This window comes from Carassius gibelio, chromosome A13, assembly GCF_023724105.1.
Source record: "Carassius gibelio isolate Cgi1373 ecotype wild population from Czech Republic chromosome A13, carGib1.2-hapl.c, whole genome shotgun sequence".
NCBI lineage: Eukaryota > Metazoa > Chordata > Actinopteri > Cypriniformes > Cyprinidae > Carassius > Carassius gibelio.
The window spans coordinates 4,258,051-4,274,659 of NC_068383.1; the positions used below are offsets into that span (position 1 = coordinate 4,258,051).

The window sequence follows — 16,609 nt, forward strand, 5'->3', positions numbered from 1 at the left end:
TTTGTCATTTGGACAAATAAATGAGATTGCCACCATGATTTTTCCAAACATCAACATTTGTACTAGCATATCTATTGTTCTCAACATTCTTTTTGTGAAATATCTTGCTTATAAAGTGTGTTTGTGTTATCTTTTATCTATAATAATGTCATTTATATATAATAAATAAACACACACACATATATTAGCTTCATAAAAATCAATAAAAATCAGTGTCTCGAAGCTCAGTCTATATATAAAGCACAAACATGCTTTACAAGCAAGATATTTTACAAAAAGAATGTACCTGGTATAAAAAACTATTTAAATTGTAGATGTTCAGACAAATGATCAAACGCTAGTGGTACATGTTAATACTCACTGTGCAACACCATTTGGTTAAAAATAATAGTTAGAAGCTACATCTAGTGATTGTTTGGTTGGTTCCTGTGGGTTTGTGTCACCAGTTGAGCATAAAACCACATAGTAGAAACTCAAACCATGAACTAGAACGCAAGTCTGGGATCCACATCATTGTATGATTGTTGGACATGTGGTATTTTTGATATCCTATATTCTGAAGCAAATATACATGACTGGATTAGATTAGAAAGAGTTTGGAGTATATATTTCAGTCTTTATGTCTCCGTGTCTTTCTTTCTCCTGGCCACATGATTTGCCTGGTCCAGGTGTAATCCGTCGGTTTTTGCATTGCCATTTTCCAGGTGAGGGCCGAGATTTGCATCCTCACCAGAATCCTGATCCCAGACAAAACATGCACAATTCCTACCGCCTAGCTACTGCTTGCTCTTCTGTTAACAAACAAAATCAGTTTCTACAGCAGTCAAATGAAGCAGACCTCTTTAGGGATCCGGGTTACACGCTTGACTGTGGGCTAGTGGAACTGAACTGATCGCTGTGATGGGCCAAATCACAATGGGGGAAGGATAACAGCATTTGATAGGGGCCGTTCACAGCTGAATGTACATTTTTTCCATTTATTTTCATTTAGAAAAATTAATGCTGAACTTTAAAACAGTGCTTTTTCCCACCTTATGGCCGTAACTGCCATTGACTGCACAGAAGGATTTTTTCCCCCTCAGTTATTCATGGCTTAGTTGTGCCAAGACCAAGCGTCCCTTGAAATATTTTATTAATATTAGCATTCAAATATTTGCATTAGAATGAATAATAATATTGTTTCTGTAGAACTTGTCCCATTAACTATTTTTTATTAATATTAATTGATTTATAAAATGTATTCATATTTAATATTTTTCTTTAAACATGTCTGTTATTTTCCAAACAACAATAATTACTATTAATATTGTTTATGCTGAACTTTTTTCCCAAAACCGTTTTTATATTAATTTATTAATATTTCATATTTTTCTTTAGAACTGTCTGTTATTTTCCCCATAACAATTTTATTAATATTTATATTTAACACGTCACTGCAAATTTGTAAGAGAAACCTACACATCTTGTGAGGATAAAAGTGTGTTTAACATCAAATCCATTACTTTTATTTTATATTATTATAAAATAAAAAAGTGTATTTTTATGAATATTTACTTATTAAGAATGTTGATTAGTATCAATTGTAATAGTTATTTTCCCAATAATAGACTTTAATAATATTAACATTGATATTAATGGTAATATTGATATTAATATAAAACATGAGAAGGTCAATGTGAGTGTAAACATAATGAAAAAAAATACTGAGTGTAAGAAATTTACTTCTATTAAAATAAATAAATAAATATTTTGTGGTTAAGCCACCAAGGGGCTTGAAAAGTTTGATAACCTCTGTTCTGGAAACTTTCATGTTGTAAGTATCCTGTCAGGCACTAGAGGGAGACACTGAGTCTGAGTGAACGTGTGTCTGTGAGGGTAATGAGGGTGAACAGCCTCTACAGTTTAGGTGTTATATCTGGTCTGCAGCTGTTTCTCAAATCGTTTGTCAGATTTCCGCTTCAAGTAATTAATCTCGTATGGTGTGTGTGTGTGTGTGTGTGCTCTTGTTTTTGTGACATATCAGGACACAACTCTGTTTAATGACATGGGAATGACACACTTTTATTACAAGGAGAGGGTGACTTATGAGGACCTAACCCATGTCCCCATTTTTCAAAACGCTTATAAATCATACAGAATGAGTTTTTTTGAGAAAGTAAAAATTCACAAAGTTTCCTGTGAGGGTTAGGGTTAGGGTTGGTGTAGGGCCATAGAATATACAGTTTGTACAGTATAAAAACCATTACGCCTATGGGATGTCCCCACTTTTCACAAAAAAAAACGAGTGTGTGTGTTTGTGTGTGTGTGTGTGTGTGTATGCATGAGTAAAACTGTGGAGACTGGCAGGAATTTCTTGCCATTTCAGTTCAATCTACGGCAGCTGAAACCTTGAATTCTCCTTAGTTCAAATCAGATTCTGGCCCCCCAAATGGGTAAAAGAGAAAGTCAACACCCCTCTGAGGGAAAGAGAGAGGGAGAGCATGGTTTGAGGAAATCAAAATGAAACTGTATGTTTTTCTCTCTCTTTCTCTGTTTCTGTTTGCAAATGGACCCAGTGGCCCAGATGAATGGGGGGAGAGTGTTTTAAATGAGTCGGTGGCACGCACAGACGCCATTCTCCTCCCTCAGGCACTGGCATGCCAAAGTCTGCTCCAGTATCCCAGCAGCCCCTGCTCACATGTGGCCAATAAGCAGAAAAATAAAGCCAGAAACAGGCAGCACTTTGTGCTTGTGTGCAGGTGCACAGACGTTTCTCTTACACCTGTTCGTAAATTCTGACGCACAGGACTTGAACGCTAAATGAAACTCCAGACATCAGAGCATACTCATAATAGGCTTGCACGAACTGTTTTTACTTCAACAGTTTCTCAATCGATCATGTGGAGTTCACTCGTGACACTAGGCAGTTCAGAGGCAGTAGTTCCTGTGATAGATCATTTTAAATGATATATTAACATTATATCATATATTAACATGAATAGCAATCTCATAAAAATTATATATATATATATATATATATATATATATATATATATATATATATTTATAATTGTAATTATTGAATTGATAATTTATTTTAAAAAATTATAAAAAAAAATTAAATTCAATTCAGTCTTTTTTTATATATTTTATTCTACACATTATTTAAATAAAAATGTAAACACTATTTAGCATTCATGGGAAAAACATGTATTGTTCAAATTCTTAGTATTATAAGTCTTGTTGTCATTCCTGTGGAAAAGTAATCATTTTAATTGCAAATCATTTAAATTTACAAAATCACATGCATCATTTTTAATGCTAAATCTTTTATTTATTTATTTTTGGCCTGAAATGTGATCTTTTTATTCAATTGTTTTGAATTTTTTACAAATTATTCAAAATGTAAATGTTTTTAGGTATCATGGAAAAGCATGGAATCATATTGACATGACTTGCATTCTGTTACTCTTTTTGTTGTTTAAATGTTAAAGTGACACTTTCTTTATTTTTGTCGTCCAGGTACAGATCTGTTCCCTCAGAGGTCATCTTTCCCGTCTCTCTCTCCATTAACGGCTCCTCGCTTCTCTGATTCACACATGCATTATCCGGGTCCCTTCACTTACTCTGCCAACCCGTCCAGCACTGGAATCGGTGGTCTCAGCGTGACCGGGATGCCCACCTCCAGCCGCTACCACACCTACCTTCCGCCTCCATACCCCGGCAACCAGAACCAGAACTCCCACTTCCAGACCAACTCCTCACCGTATCACCTGTACTACGGCACTGGATCCGGCTCCTACCAGTTCTCCATGGTTCCAACCGGTGGCACCGGATCGGGAGGCGACAGGTCGCCCTCTCGCATGCTGACGTCCTGCACCGGGACGGGCGGAGCCGGAGGCACTGGCGCTGGAAACAACAGCCTGCTCAACGCCAGCCTCGGCAACCAGAGCGACGGTGTGGATGCAGACGGTAGCCACAGCAACTCGCCCACAGCGATGAGTGCATCCACACGCATAGACGAGTCCGTCTGGAGGCCTTACTGAGAAATAGTGGGGAAAAAAAAAGGTCGAATTTAAGGTGAAAAGTCTTGCATGTTTGATCGTTTTGTTTCTTCGTTTCTATGACATGACAATCGCTTCTAAGACAACGTGATCCAGACCAGAAATGAAAGAGCTTTTGCTCTGGACGCGCCAGACGGGACAGAAATGGACCTCCGTTGATCAAAACTAAAGGAGGACACAAGTCTAACAGGAAAATTAGGTGTATATAGAAAGATTATAATTGAAAAATAATAAGAAAAGGCATCCCATAGTAATATATCAGCAACTTTTCTTACTAAAAAAGCTGAAAAACCAAAGAAAAAATGGCAGGTGCTTCATGGACATATTCTGATGAGCCTGTCACGGAAAAAAGCCAATTCATCCAGCCTTACAAACCATTCTGCCTGAAAGCTGTAATTCCCAGAGTGCTTTGCAATCACAAGGAAGTTCCTGTAAACAATATGAAAGAGCTTCACAGAGCTGCGGACTGTGGGACTTTCAGTGTGTAAATATGATGATGAACAAAAATGCTAGCCACGAGTTTCAGGTACTTTCCAAACTTGCTGAGACAGTCTTGAAATGATCATATAATGCAAGTGTGGGGCAGTGTCAGCTTTGTGAGATGTTATGCCAATGGGTTTGTTCATTTAAACGGATTTCAGGGTGAATATCACAAAACCTGTCAGGAACATATTCAGGTCATGTTTAATAAGAAATGAGAAATTATATTTTGCATGAAGAAAATGATGCTTAAATTTAAATTATTTCATTTGCAAATCATTTAAATTTACATAAATATAGGCATCATGTTCGTCATGCAAAAATATTTTTTTGCTTTGATTTTAGGGTGAAATGTGATCTGGACGTGTTTTTCGTGAGATGCACCCTTTAGCTGCAGGTTCTCCATTTGTAGAAACAGTGTCTATAACCCAAAGATAGACCAGCAATTTTTTTTTTTCTTGCTTCATGACAATTCATTTGCTTTTGAACTTGAGGAGACTCATTGTTTTTGGAATAGTTTTTAGAGTCTTTTTTTTTTTCTCAGTGTTGATCGCTTTTTCTTCCGACTATTGATTTGTTTGAGCTCAGTTTTATGGTTTGTGTATTTTTTTATTTTTTTATTTATTTGAGCCAAAGAGGATGTGTTTCCGGGTCACAAACATTTTTTTTCTATTTTTGTTCTTCTTCTTTGTTTTAATACAAAATTGGAAGTTGTGCTACTGTAATATATTCTTTCTAAATTATACAAAAATGTTAATGTAATGTCTATGTTTTTCCTATGCAGCTTTATGCACTAAAACATTTATTTAAGAGGTTCGATGTCCTTGTTAAACCACATACTGGAGACATTCTTACCGGATTGAGTTCCACATGATATTCAGTCATGTGCCTGAAAGGCCTCAACCATCACAAACCAAAGAGTCCAACAATCACCTGTTGTCATTCCACGTCTCTAAAGTGTGAAAAATATGTTGCTCTAAGCACCTACATTATGTGTCTAGTTTTTTTTACCTTGTTCTTGGAATGACTGAAATCGGAGACAATAATTGGGCACGTTTGAAAGGAGATCGGCATAGCTTATTTGAATAACAAAACCATGCACAAGCTCATACACAGAGAGTAAAGTGGCCATGACACACACACACACACACACGTCTGGTCAGCTATCCTTGTGAGGACTCTCCATAGGTGTAATGGTTTTTATACTGTACAGACCGTATTTTCTATCGCCCTACCCCAACCCTACACCTAAACCTAACCCTCACAGGAAACTTTCTGCATTTTTAGATTTTCAAGAAACTTCATTCTGTGTAATTTATTAGCTTGTTTACCCGTGGGGACCTCAATTTAGGTCCCCACCGTGACACAAGTCCCCACGAGTCTGTGTGTATTCAGGTTTAAGTCCCCACCCGAATAGAAAAACAAGTACACACACACACACACACACACGTAACAGGTGTACTGTAAGTGAATATTTCAGCCCATAACCCGGAGGTTTTTCCCATGCTCACACCTGCTGCCATCACCTGAGGGCCGAGAGCCCCAAAAGAGCAAAGGAAACTGGTCGAAAGATGGATGAAGAGAGATGTATCTCCTTTCTCAGTCACTGGTCATCCTTCAGGCCTTGTTATCCAAGCAGAAGTGCCTGTGTTCAGCTTGATTCACGGCCGCTTTGATGCCGTTATGTGGGCGGTTATTTTCCTTCCCATTGTGCCTCTGTTTAATTATCGCCTAAAGCTGCAGGCTACAGGAAAGATGTGAGCCGGTCTAGTTACAAGCAGGAGTCGATTCTCTCCTGCAAGGACTTCTGGGTAATAGAAACCCTGGGTAAACTGTTTGCTTCTGCAGTTCTTTCATGTCGTATGATGATTCTCTCTCAGTGCCTCGGTCTGGAACTCTTAATGTCTGTGGCTATAAAATCGTCGTATTTTCACCCGAGTTTGTTGTGATCATTGATTATGATCGAGATTGAAATCAAACTAAATTAAGATTTGCTGGCCCAAAACAAGACCAAAAACCTATCTATTTATTTCCACACTATCAGTACTGATCGTTATTGTGTTTTTCCTTGGAACAGTCTGTTCACTAAAAGGTTATGTTCCAAAAACTAACTCTTAAAAATAAAGGTTCTTTATTGCCATTTATGGTTCGATTAAAAGGCATCCATTGATCCTTTTTAATAGTGGAATAGGATCTTCACAATTAGGGAAAAAAATGGTTCTTTTATGAACTGTTCACTGAAAGGTTCTTTGCTGAGAGAAAGCCCTTGTAGAACCTTTATTTTTAAGAGTGTACTGCGCTCCCTACATAGGCAGCACAGAATCTGTACCAAAAATGAAGCGGCATAAATAGGCCTGTGTGTTTGTCACTGTGTGAAATGTTCTGAATCAGTCACTTATTTGAAGGCAGATGCCTATGTAGGCATCAATAAAGCTCAATAGGTTTTGGAACATAACCCAAAAAGTTGCCAGTGAAGTGAATATCACTGAAGTTTTGTAAAATGCACAGATTCTAATCATGCTGTAAAAGCTAAAAAAGCACAACACACTCCTGTAGAACAAATGTTCTTTTTCAGTCATTGTATGTTTGTAATTTTGGTTCTGAAATATGCTCTTTTGTTCCTTCATTGTGTGCTAATGATGTATTTTTTTTAATGCATTTTAATAATAAAAAAAAAATAATAATGAAAAGATCAGGATTTGCTTGTGGTTTTGAATTTTATTTACTTTTTTTATTTAGCCATTGATTTTAAAATGCCAGGAAAAGTTATAGAAATGTTATTTCCCTAATATTTCCAAAATCCAATGGAGTCATTTGTTTGAGATGGTTTAACATCATTTTTGTCACTTAAATAGTTTTACAGACAGAAATTAAACTACTTCTAACTTTAAAAATGATGTGCATTTACATAGTCTACAAACATGTCTACACAAAATATTCACATTACTAATTAAAATGTAAAAATATATAAAAAATGTTTAAGTCTCTACTAGGTTTGAGGTTGGTGTAAGATTGTTTAATGTTTTTGAAATACGTCTCTTATGCTCATCAAGGCTGCATTTGTTTAAGCAAAATACAGTAAAATATTTAATATTGCTATATTATTATTACTTTATTACTATATTAATATTACTAAATATGATTTTCTATTTTAATATGTTATAATAATAAAAAAAAATAATCAAACTAAATTTTCAGCAACTCACATGTTCCTACAGAAATTATTCTAATATGCTGATTATTTCTTATTATTATGTTTTGTGGAAACTGTGATATATTTTTGCATGATTCTTTGATGAATGGGAAGTTCATTAGTTCAACATTTATTGCAAATATAAATCTTTTTGATAATTTAATGTGTCCCTGCTGATTAAAAGTACAAATTGAAAAACTAAACAAATAAATCTCGCAGGCCCCACTTGAACAGTAGTGTAAGTGGCCTAGAAAAAGCTTTTACTCTAAACAAATCAGAGCTATTTTACTCTGCTAAATCTGCATCATGACTAAATGTAGCTAAAGAAATAAACGGTCTCAAATTAAACTGTCAAACTTCACATCCCTTGCTCATAACCCTCAAATGTGAAGGTTTGTTTTTTCAAACAGTCAAGCCAACATTCAAAGTTTGTCTTGACAGACCTTCCTTGTCTAAATAAATGTCATTATGTTCATGTGTGGACGTGCTTTCTGTCACTTAACTTGAAGTTCACACTAACAAGTTCTCACTTCACAATCATAGCTGAGCTCAGTTTTCACGCCTTCAACCGGACGAACAGCAGCTGCTCGATACCCTCACATAATGTGAAAGATGTTGGAAGATTCACACGGTTCATCAGATTTAACTGTGCCATCTGCAGAAACACAGAGCTCTGCTGCTCGGACCGTGTTTAGAGTAAACTTGGCCGCTCTTCCAAACCTGTCATGCAGTCAGCAGGCATTACTGTCAGAACAGGTCATTACTGGAAAAGACTGAATTGGATGTGGTCACTTGCATCACACTCAGCGGGATGTAAATATAGACGGTGAATTCACCTGACGAGGAGTGTTAAGTGAATATGACGGGGCTGACAGCTGTGTGCTGCATTTCAACACAAGGACTCTACTGTTGTGTTTTTGGCATTGTAAGGGGAACATGCTGTTATTGCACAAACTTGACTTTGTTTAATTTTATCTATCTATCTATACATCCATCAATCCATCCATTTATCTCTGGTCTGTCCTGTCCATCATGAATGTAACATCAACGAGCTGTTGGTGTTTCCAGTCATTCATGTTTTTGAATTCGTATATTTTGGTTTCAGATAAACACTACAATGAGAACCATAACTTTAATTTTCCTGTTGAACCTCATGTTCCAGTCACTCTCCCAGAGCGCAGATAAAGGTCAAGCTTTTAATGAACTAAAGCTCAAGAGAAGAACTGACAGACAGAGCGGGATGCAGGAAGGTTTTTCTCTTTCTTACACGAAGAGAAAGACACAGGATAAGCCTCTTTCTCTGAGAGACACCTGAATTTAACACAATCGTATCGTGAAAAGTTATTGTAATAAAGAAATCTATACTGATACAAAAGATTTCTGTTTCAAATAAATGCTTTCCCTTCATTAAACAATCCTTAAAAATATAAATCACAGTTTCCACAGAAATATGAATTGTGTAAAGCATTATTAATAAGAAGAAATGTTTCAAATCAGCATATCAGAATGATTTCTGGAGATCATGTGACACTGAAGACTGGAGTAATGATGCTGAAAATACAGATCTGCATCACAGGAATAAATGACTTGTAAAAATATATTCAAAAAGAAAACCATTATTTTGAATTGTAATACTTGACAATGTTAACATTTTACTGTATTTTTTTATAAAATACATTCAGATAAGTGAGCATTAGACTTCTTTCAAAAACAATTCAAATCTAATTTTAGTATATTTTTACATTCTATGAACTGTGGCTGTGGGAAGGCGGCTTCACTTGGTTTAAAACACATTAAAGAAAAAGTCGGACAAAGACAAACAAGAGCTGATATATTTGGGAAAATAGGGGACTGTGTAAAATGGCTTTGGTTTCTCATGGAAACACTTCTTGGGTCATGGGGGAGCCCTCTGGTACCTGCATCCATACGAAACCCATTAGAGCTGAACTGACCTCTCTCTTCCCAGCCTCCGTGAGACGAGGGAACAAGCGGGATAGAACCGGTTTGCTTCGGGAGGCTCTGAGCACGGGACTATTTTTTAAATGGACCCCGAGAAAAACGGACTGGGAAAGAGAAACTGTGTCCAAAATCACAATTCCCACAAAGAGACCCTGAAACAGAGACCACAGGGACCAAAAACTGATGATTATTCTCACATTCCCTCTCATGAGGACACAGAGACCAAAGATGAATCTTCTGGATTTAAGATGTAATGGGGGAAAAGACAGAAGAGAATGAGTTACAATCACCTCATTAACATCTCATCAAATCTCAGTGGCACAGACACCATGCAACCAAATAGAGACTTTCTCCTGGTGATCTCATAAATCTTATAAAAACTGTACTCAGATTTCACATCTTTGATCTCAAAATCATCAATTCTTCCTAAACTAAATGATCTTAGCTGCTATTGCCATTCATTTTATAGCTCTAAATTAATAATGTTTGTCAACTATTTTTTTAATAATGAATGATTTCTTATATTATTTATTTATTATGAAATAGATATTGTTTATTTTGTTTTAAAAACATAAAGATATAAAAATATAAAACATACAAATTTGATCAAATATAAAGATACAATAATGTACCTTGATTTTTTTGTTTTAGAAAAATAACAGTGTTCTTTGGGGGAGCCAACCTGGCAAATGAATCCTTATCAGATCATACATTACTCTGCTCGTGTGACAATCATACAAATTAATGTCCACCTTCAAGGCTAAAAAAAAAAAAAAAATAAAAAAAAATAAAACGCCCTGTTCCCATAATGCATCATGAGAACTGATGCAGCAGGCTGGTTTTCTCACATAGAAATGACATGTGATCAAACTCCAACAAGAATAGATATTGTTTCCTGCAGGAGGAGGCTTGAGACTGCATCTTATAAGGGCCCTTGGCTCATTAGCTGATTTTGGGAGAATCAGAGATGGGGGGTGGGGGGTTATACCCTCTCACACCCCCTCATCCCCCCATCAGCCCATCTCCCAGCAGACACAGTCCACGGGAACAGCCCTCATCATCAAGAGCTGGGAAATGGCCTGACATTACATCTGTTTCCTTCTAAAAGCAGCAAATTTAGACAAATATATCTAAAAATCGCAATGAAAGAATAATAGATAGAACAGAGCCATCTCTCCTCAATATCTCCATCCGTCTGGAGGAATTCACATTTAGACATAATTACTGAGATAAAACATGGGGAATGAGGGGAGAAACAGCTCACCCTCTGTTTTTTAGGCCTGGAAAGAAAGAGTCATGTTGATGAGGGGGTTTTCCTCAATGATGACAGAGCGGAGGTGGATCACAGGAAACGTTTCAAATGTGTTAATGCTCCAGTTACCTCACCAAACCCACCGCACGTGGGTGGGTGAGTGTCTATTCTTTGATTGTCTCTGCTGAAGATCCTCCCCAGAACTTTGCTTTCATCCGAGAATCTCCTACAGGAAAGTCTTCCTGGCATCCCGTCTCATTTGCAGTGTGTGTGTGTGTGTGTGTGTGCATGCTGTAATGGGCCATAACGTAGTCTGTTGTTTCATATCAGGCCTCATTAGCCAAACTGCTTTTGAAAAACTAAGTGAAATTTTGGACATGAATGAGACGCTCTAAATCACAAGCACTGGTCACGAATGAAAAGCGCCAGCATTTTGAAAATACCAGTGTCTCTGAATAAAAGCTAAGTCTCTCTGAACTGCTTACATATGTTTTATGTGTTTTCTGCATTATAAAAAAATACGCTTTTTATGAAGTTTACAGTTCACTAGAATCTAGCAAGCTGCCTACATTAGGCAGGATTTTAAGGCATCATAAGTACCAGACTTTTGCTGTCTGATTTTAAGGCAGCATCACATATGTGACCCTGGAGAACAAAACCAGTCTGAAGTCTCTGGGGTATATTTGTAGCAATAGCCAAAAATACATTGTATGGGTCAAAATTATAGATTTTTCTTTTATGCCAAAAATTATTAGGATATTAAGTAAAGATTATGTTCCATGAAGATATTTTGTAAATTTCCTATCTTAAATATATCAAAGCTTAATTTTTGATTATTAATATGCATTGCAAAAAACTTCATTTGGACGAAGGCGATTTTCTCAATATTTAGAATTTTTAGGTTTCCAAATAGTTGTATCTCTAGTTGTGTCTGATCCTAATAAACCATACATCAAAGGAAGGCATATTTATTCAGCTTTCAGATGATATAGAAATCTATATTTTGTCTTGTGGTCCAGGATCACATATATACTTTAAGGTGAATGTGATCTCATAATACACTGTGCCTCAAAATGCATCCAAGATGGCTAGCAAAATTAGACAAATGTTGATAATGAATATCTTTGTAACTACTTTAAAGTATCCTAGTGAAACGCGAATCTCACATGAATCTCCTGTGTCTTGTGCTACAGAAACAGAAAATGGATAACACTCACAGCTGCTTTCATTTTCAGAAGGGAAGGTTTGACAGAAGAAGCAAACAAAGTGTGAGTTGTTAAATGGCATGTTACTGTTGTCACCACACATGGATCTTTTACTGAGCCGAAAGCATGTAAATCAGTGAGTAGCTTTACTTTTTGAGGGCGAGCACATGTATATCTTGGAATTTTATCGTTGGGTCCACATTTAATGTTAGTGGAAGCTGTTTTTGCACCAAACTACACTAAGAAAGAAAGAAAGAAAGAAAGAAAGAAAGAAAGGAAGCGCTGTGAGTAAAGTGTGTGTTATTGATGGTTAAAGCAGTCAGTGCTGTTATGCTACTTAATGCCACAAGCTGGAGCTAATGGAGCTATTCGACTAAAACCCTTAAACTCCACAGAGAGACACAGACAGAGATGCTGAGGGAAGATCAAGGGTCTAGTCTGGCTTTTCTTTTTGCATTAATAGATCCCCAAATTTGACTAACTTCATTAAAGCATCAGGTTTACAACCTACATTATTTTCCTCAAATCTATGAAAACATTATAATTTTATAGTATTTATATTATTTTAATCAGATGAATAATGCACAATACCTGCAAAAATTGCATTAGAATTTCTTTTTTTATAACACATTCTGATGTTTTAGTAATACTTGTCTTATGGCCACACACAGTTTAGTGTTAATGCATATGATTACTGTGATATTGGCGACCCCTAGTGATCAGCCTTATGTACTGTTAATCTTAGCATGTAATTTGAAGGATCTATTACCAACTATTCATGACCTGAACTGTTTCTCTTGTTATACAGCAATGTATTATTAAACAGTTTGATATATCTTTGTTTAAATGAGCGCCGTTTTGAGTATTTTCACAAGCCAATGCAGTGAAAACAGAAAAATAAGATAGAGAGACAGCCTGTAAATTAATAGATGAGCAACATTGTTGAAAATTGTAATTTTGTTGACTATTAATTGCTTGTGATATTCCAAATTTTTGAGTAGCTATGGATAAAAGCATCTGATTAATGATTAAATGCAAATTAATAATGAGGCCTAACATTGTAACATGGAAAATGATTCCTCATAGTTCACACAGCACACTTTAAAGTCCAACAGACTGACTTATATGTGATTTTCACTTCACAAAGCTTGCACTGCAATGTGTATGTGATAACGTCAGTATTTGTACATTAACATTTAATGCTGTTCTTTTCTATAGAAAGTGGAGTTTGTTCTGCTAAGCTGCAAATGAACATAATAGAAGTCTCAAATGTCATTCATGCTTGAGTTTACATTACATTACATTTATTCATTTAGCAGACGCTTTTATCCAAAGCGACTTACAGATGAGGACAGTGGAAGCAATCAAAAACAACAAAAAGAGCAATGATATATAAGTGCTATAACAAGTCTCAGTTACAGTAGGTTAACACAGCACACGTAGCATGGGATTTTAACTAATATAATAAATGAAAAGTAAACAGATAGAATAAAAAATAAAAGAATAGAGCAAGCTAGTTAGAGGTATTTACACATACACACACACATACATATACAATTGCATAATAAATGAAAAGAAAATAAGTTCAGTTCCAAGTTGAGCCTTTAGGTTTCTTCTGTCTATTGGACGTTGATTATGTGATTGAACATGACTATAAATGAGATTCGAAAACCTAAACAAGATAAACTCAGTGAACATTTGGAATATAGCGCATGACTTCTATGGACTACTTTTGGGGTTTTTAGGGACTTTTTGAAATCGAACCATCCACTGCTCGCATGATTTTTCTCTTGTATTTCATTGAAAATTTCACTACCTGTAGTTCCCCTGCCACGCGTGATTAGGTGCGTCTGCCGGGTTAAAGCAGGCCTCGGCCCAGGGTTTAAAACGGTAAGCTTGGTATTACAAGTCATGCAACCACTCAACTGGAGATATTTCTTGGCAGGATGAGACATCTGCTCTTTTATTGAGCCTGAGGAGCCCTATGGTCAATTTATTTTCAGGAATGGAAAGTCACCTGTTTCAATACTGTGAGCTCTTTACCTGGAAATATCTACACTAGTTTAAAGCCCCGTGCTGTTTATTAACAACACTTTACAATATGTCCTTTTTATGAGGTCTTATTTGTTCATATTAATTAATGCATTGGTTAGGACAAACTATGAACAACACACAAAAAATAAATAATAATAAAAAAAGAAAGAAATTACAATAAATAACTAAAACAATCAAATAGGCCTCTACATATTACATATATTTCCAAATATGCAAAATGGCATATTTGCTAACATTTGTTTCAAAAGTATATTTTATACTAATATATTTGTATAAAACTTTTAGAAACGTATATATGACAACAGCTTTTAAATGTTTTCAGTCTGCAGCATCCTGGGAGTCTTTCTCTCTCTTAAATGAGCTGAGAGCAGCTGTAGGCAGGATCCAGTGTCAATATTTACCCAGCTGCATGAAGCATGTAACTCAGACACATGAACCCCTGAACTCAGGATCTCTGCCCATTTATTCTCAAATATTAAGTAATAATAATAACTATTTTGTGCTATATGTTATTTTGTTTCACATGTGTCCTCAAATCGCATACTACCACTAATGTGCCAGCACTATTACTATATTTGAAAGTTTTATTAAGTAGGTTTAGTGTTCTTCTTCTTCTTCTTCTTCCAGCTTAGCATTTCTGGTTTAAATGTTCTGGTTCGTGTCACTTAGACACTTATAGGCTATCTTTGTGGACTGTTATTTAAATAGTTGTTGAGGTTTTTAAATAATGAGCATACTTGTATCTAAAACTTTTTGACATTTTTATTGCTGGACAGAGTAATTTTCTAACACTTCTCTCTTCATGCAGTATTTCCGTGCAAACGAGACAGGGATAGCTGCAGGGCGTAGCAGAAGGTGGCATGCGGAAAGGTGAATGCAACAACCTTAAAGGGATACCACACCCCAAGATAATATTGTCATTAAACATTTACCCCATGTTGTTCCAAACCCGTAAAAGCTTTGATCGTGATTCAATTTTAGATATTTTGGATGAAAACTGGGAGGCTTGTGACTGTCCCATAGACTGCCGAGTAAAATACCCTCTCAAAGTCCAGAAAAGTATGAAAAGCATCATCAGAATACTCCATATGCCATCAGTGGTTCCACCATAACGTTATGAAGTGATGAGAAAGAAAACAAAAAGAATGACTTTATTCAACAATTCATCTCATCTCTGTGTCTCTCCACATCACTGTAGCGCCATTCTGGAGATTATGAGTTAAACTACAAAGCAGGCAATGGCATTACAAAAATAAATGAAGTAAAAAGAAGTTACTGTCTTTCATCAAAATTACCGTATTGACCCGAATATAAGACGACCCTGATTATTAGACAACCCCCCTTTTTCCAGATGTAACAAATCTTGTGTTTTACTTTTTTTTAAAAAAAACACATTTTTTTCTTAAATTATTTTCATATTGCATATTTTTCCGATTTTAATTTTTGTTTTGAAAGTTTGGTAAATACTGTAAATGTACCAATGACTGTCGGATATCGCCAAGTAGTAAGGCACGAGGACACAGGATTGCCAACAAAAAAAAGGTTTTATTTTACCCAAAAATAAGAAAAAGGTCAAAAATAAATCAACTTGTTCTAACAAATAATCTAGCTAGACTTTAATAAAGTAAACAAAATAAGTTTTAATTCAATATAACGAAACTTAAGAAGAACTGAACAAAACAAAACTAACCCCCTAAATGAGACAACAAACAGGTATTTATCACAGACGGTGAGCTCACTTAAACAAGACAGGGGAAAACATACAATCAACACTTTATAAATCAACAAATTAGTTACAAGTTATCTAATCAAAGTAAATAGAGTAACAAACAAACCAATCTAATAATACAAAACAACAAATATGAATAATAAAAATAAATTGGAACCAATCAGAAATATAACTTCATTTCTTCACCCCCCCATGACATCGCATCTAGTTGGTATCGTCCAGTGGAATGCTCATACCATAAATATTGACTGCCGCACGCGCCTCAGCCTTTTGTCAGTCAAGACCGCGATGACGGAAAGACGCACACCTGAGTCAACGCCATTCATCCAACCTCCATGCCACGGTAACTTAAACTCAAATAGAAACAAAGATAAGGAAACAGAAATAGTACAACGCAAGCCAGTAAGTGTGCACTCCAAACCAACGAACCAAGTACTGACATGTATAAATAAAGCTTTGCAATTTGTCAAACAAAGTCTGTGTAGTGATTTTCTTATACATAAACCTTAAATCCTATACCATAAATTAAAATATAAATGAATGATAAAAAGGAAGAAAATAACTATCAGTATGTAAATGAATATATGTATCGTGAATGAATGCAAGAAAAGAACTATCAGTATGTGAATGAATGTATGTATCATGAATGAATGCGTTGATGTTACCCTTATCAATGTGTGGCCACAGGTTCGG

At 35.8% G+C, this 16,609-nt stretch overlaps 1 protein-coding gene across 2 annotated transcripts in view; it reads left to right on the top strand.

Annotated features, from left to right (window-relative positions):
• Positions 1-7,213, top strand: part of LOC128025917 (runt-related transcription factor 3) — a 53,109-nt gene extending 45,896 nt beyond the window's left edge. For both annotated transcript variants that reach the window (XM_052612526.1, XM_052612527.1), the window contains one exon: positions 3,502-7,213. In XM_052612526.1, the coding sequence (XP_052468486.1) occupies positions 3,502-4,025 (524 nt within the window). In that variant the 3' untranslated portion in view covers positions 4,026-7,213. The remainder of the gene's footprint in view (positions 1-3,501) is intronic.
• Positions 7,214-16,609: the final 9,396 nt, after the last annotated feature.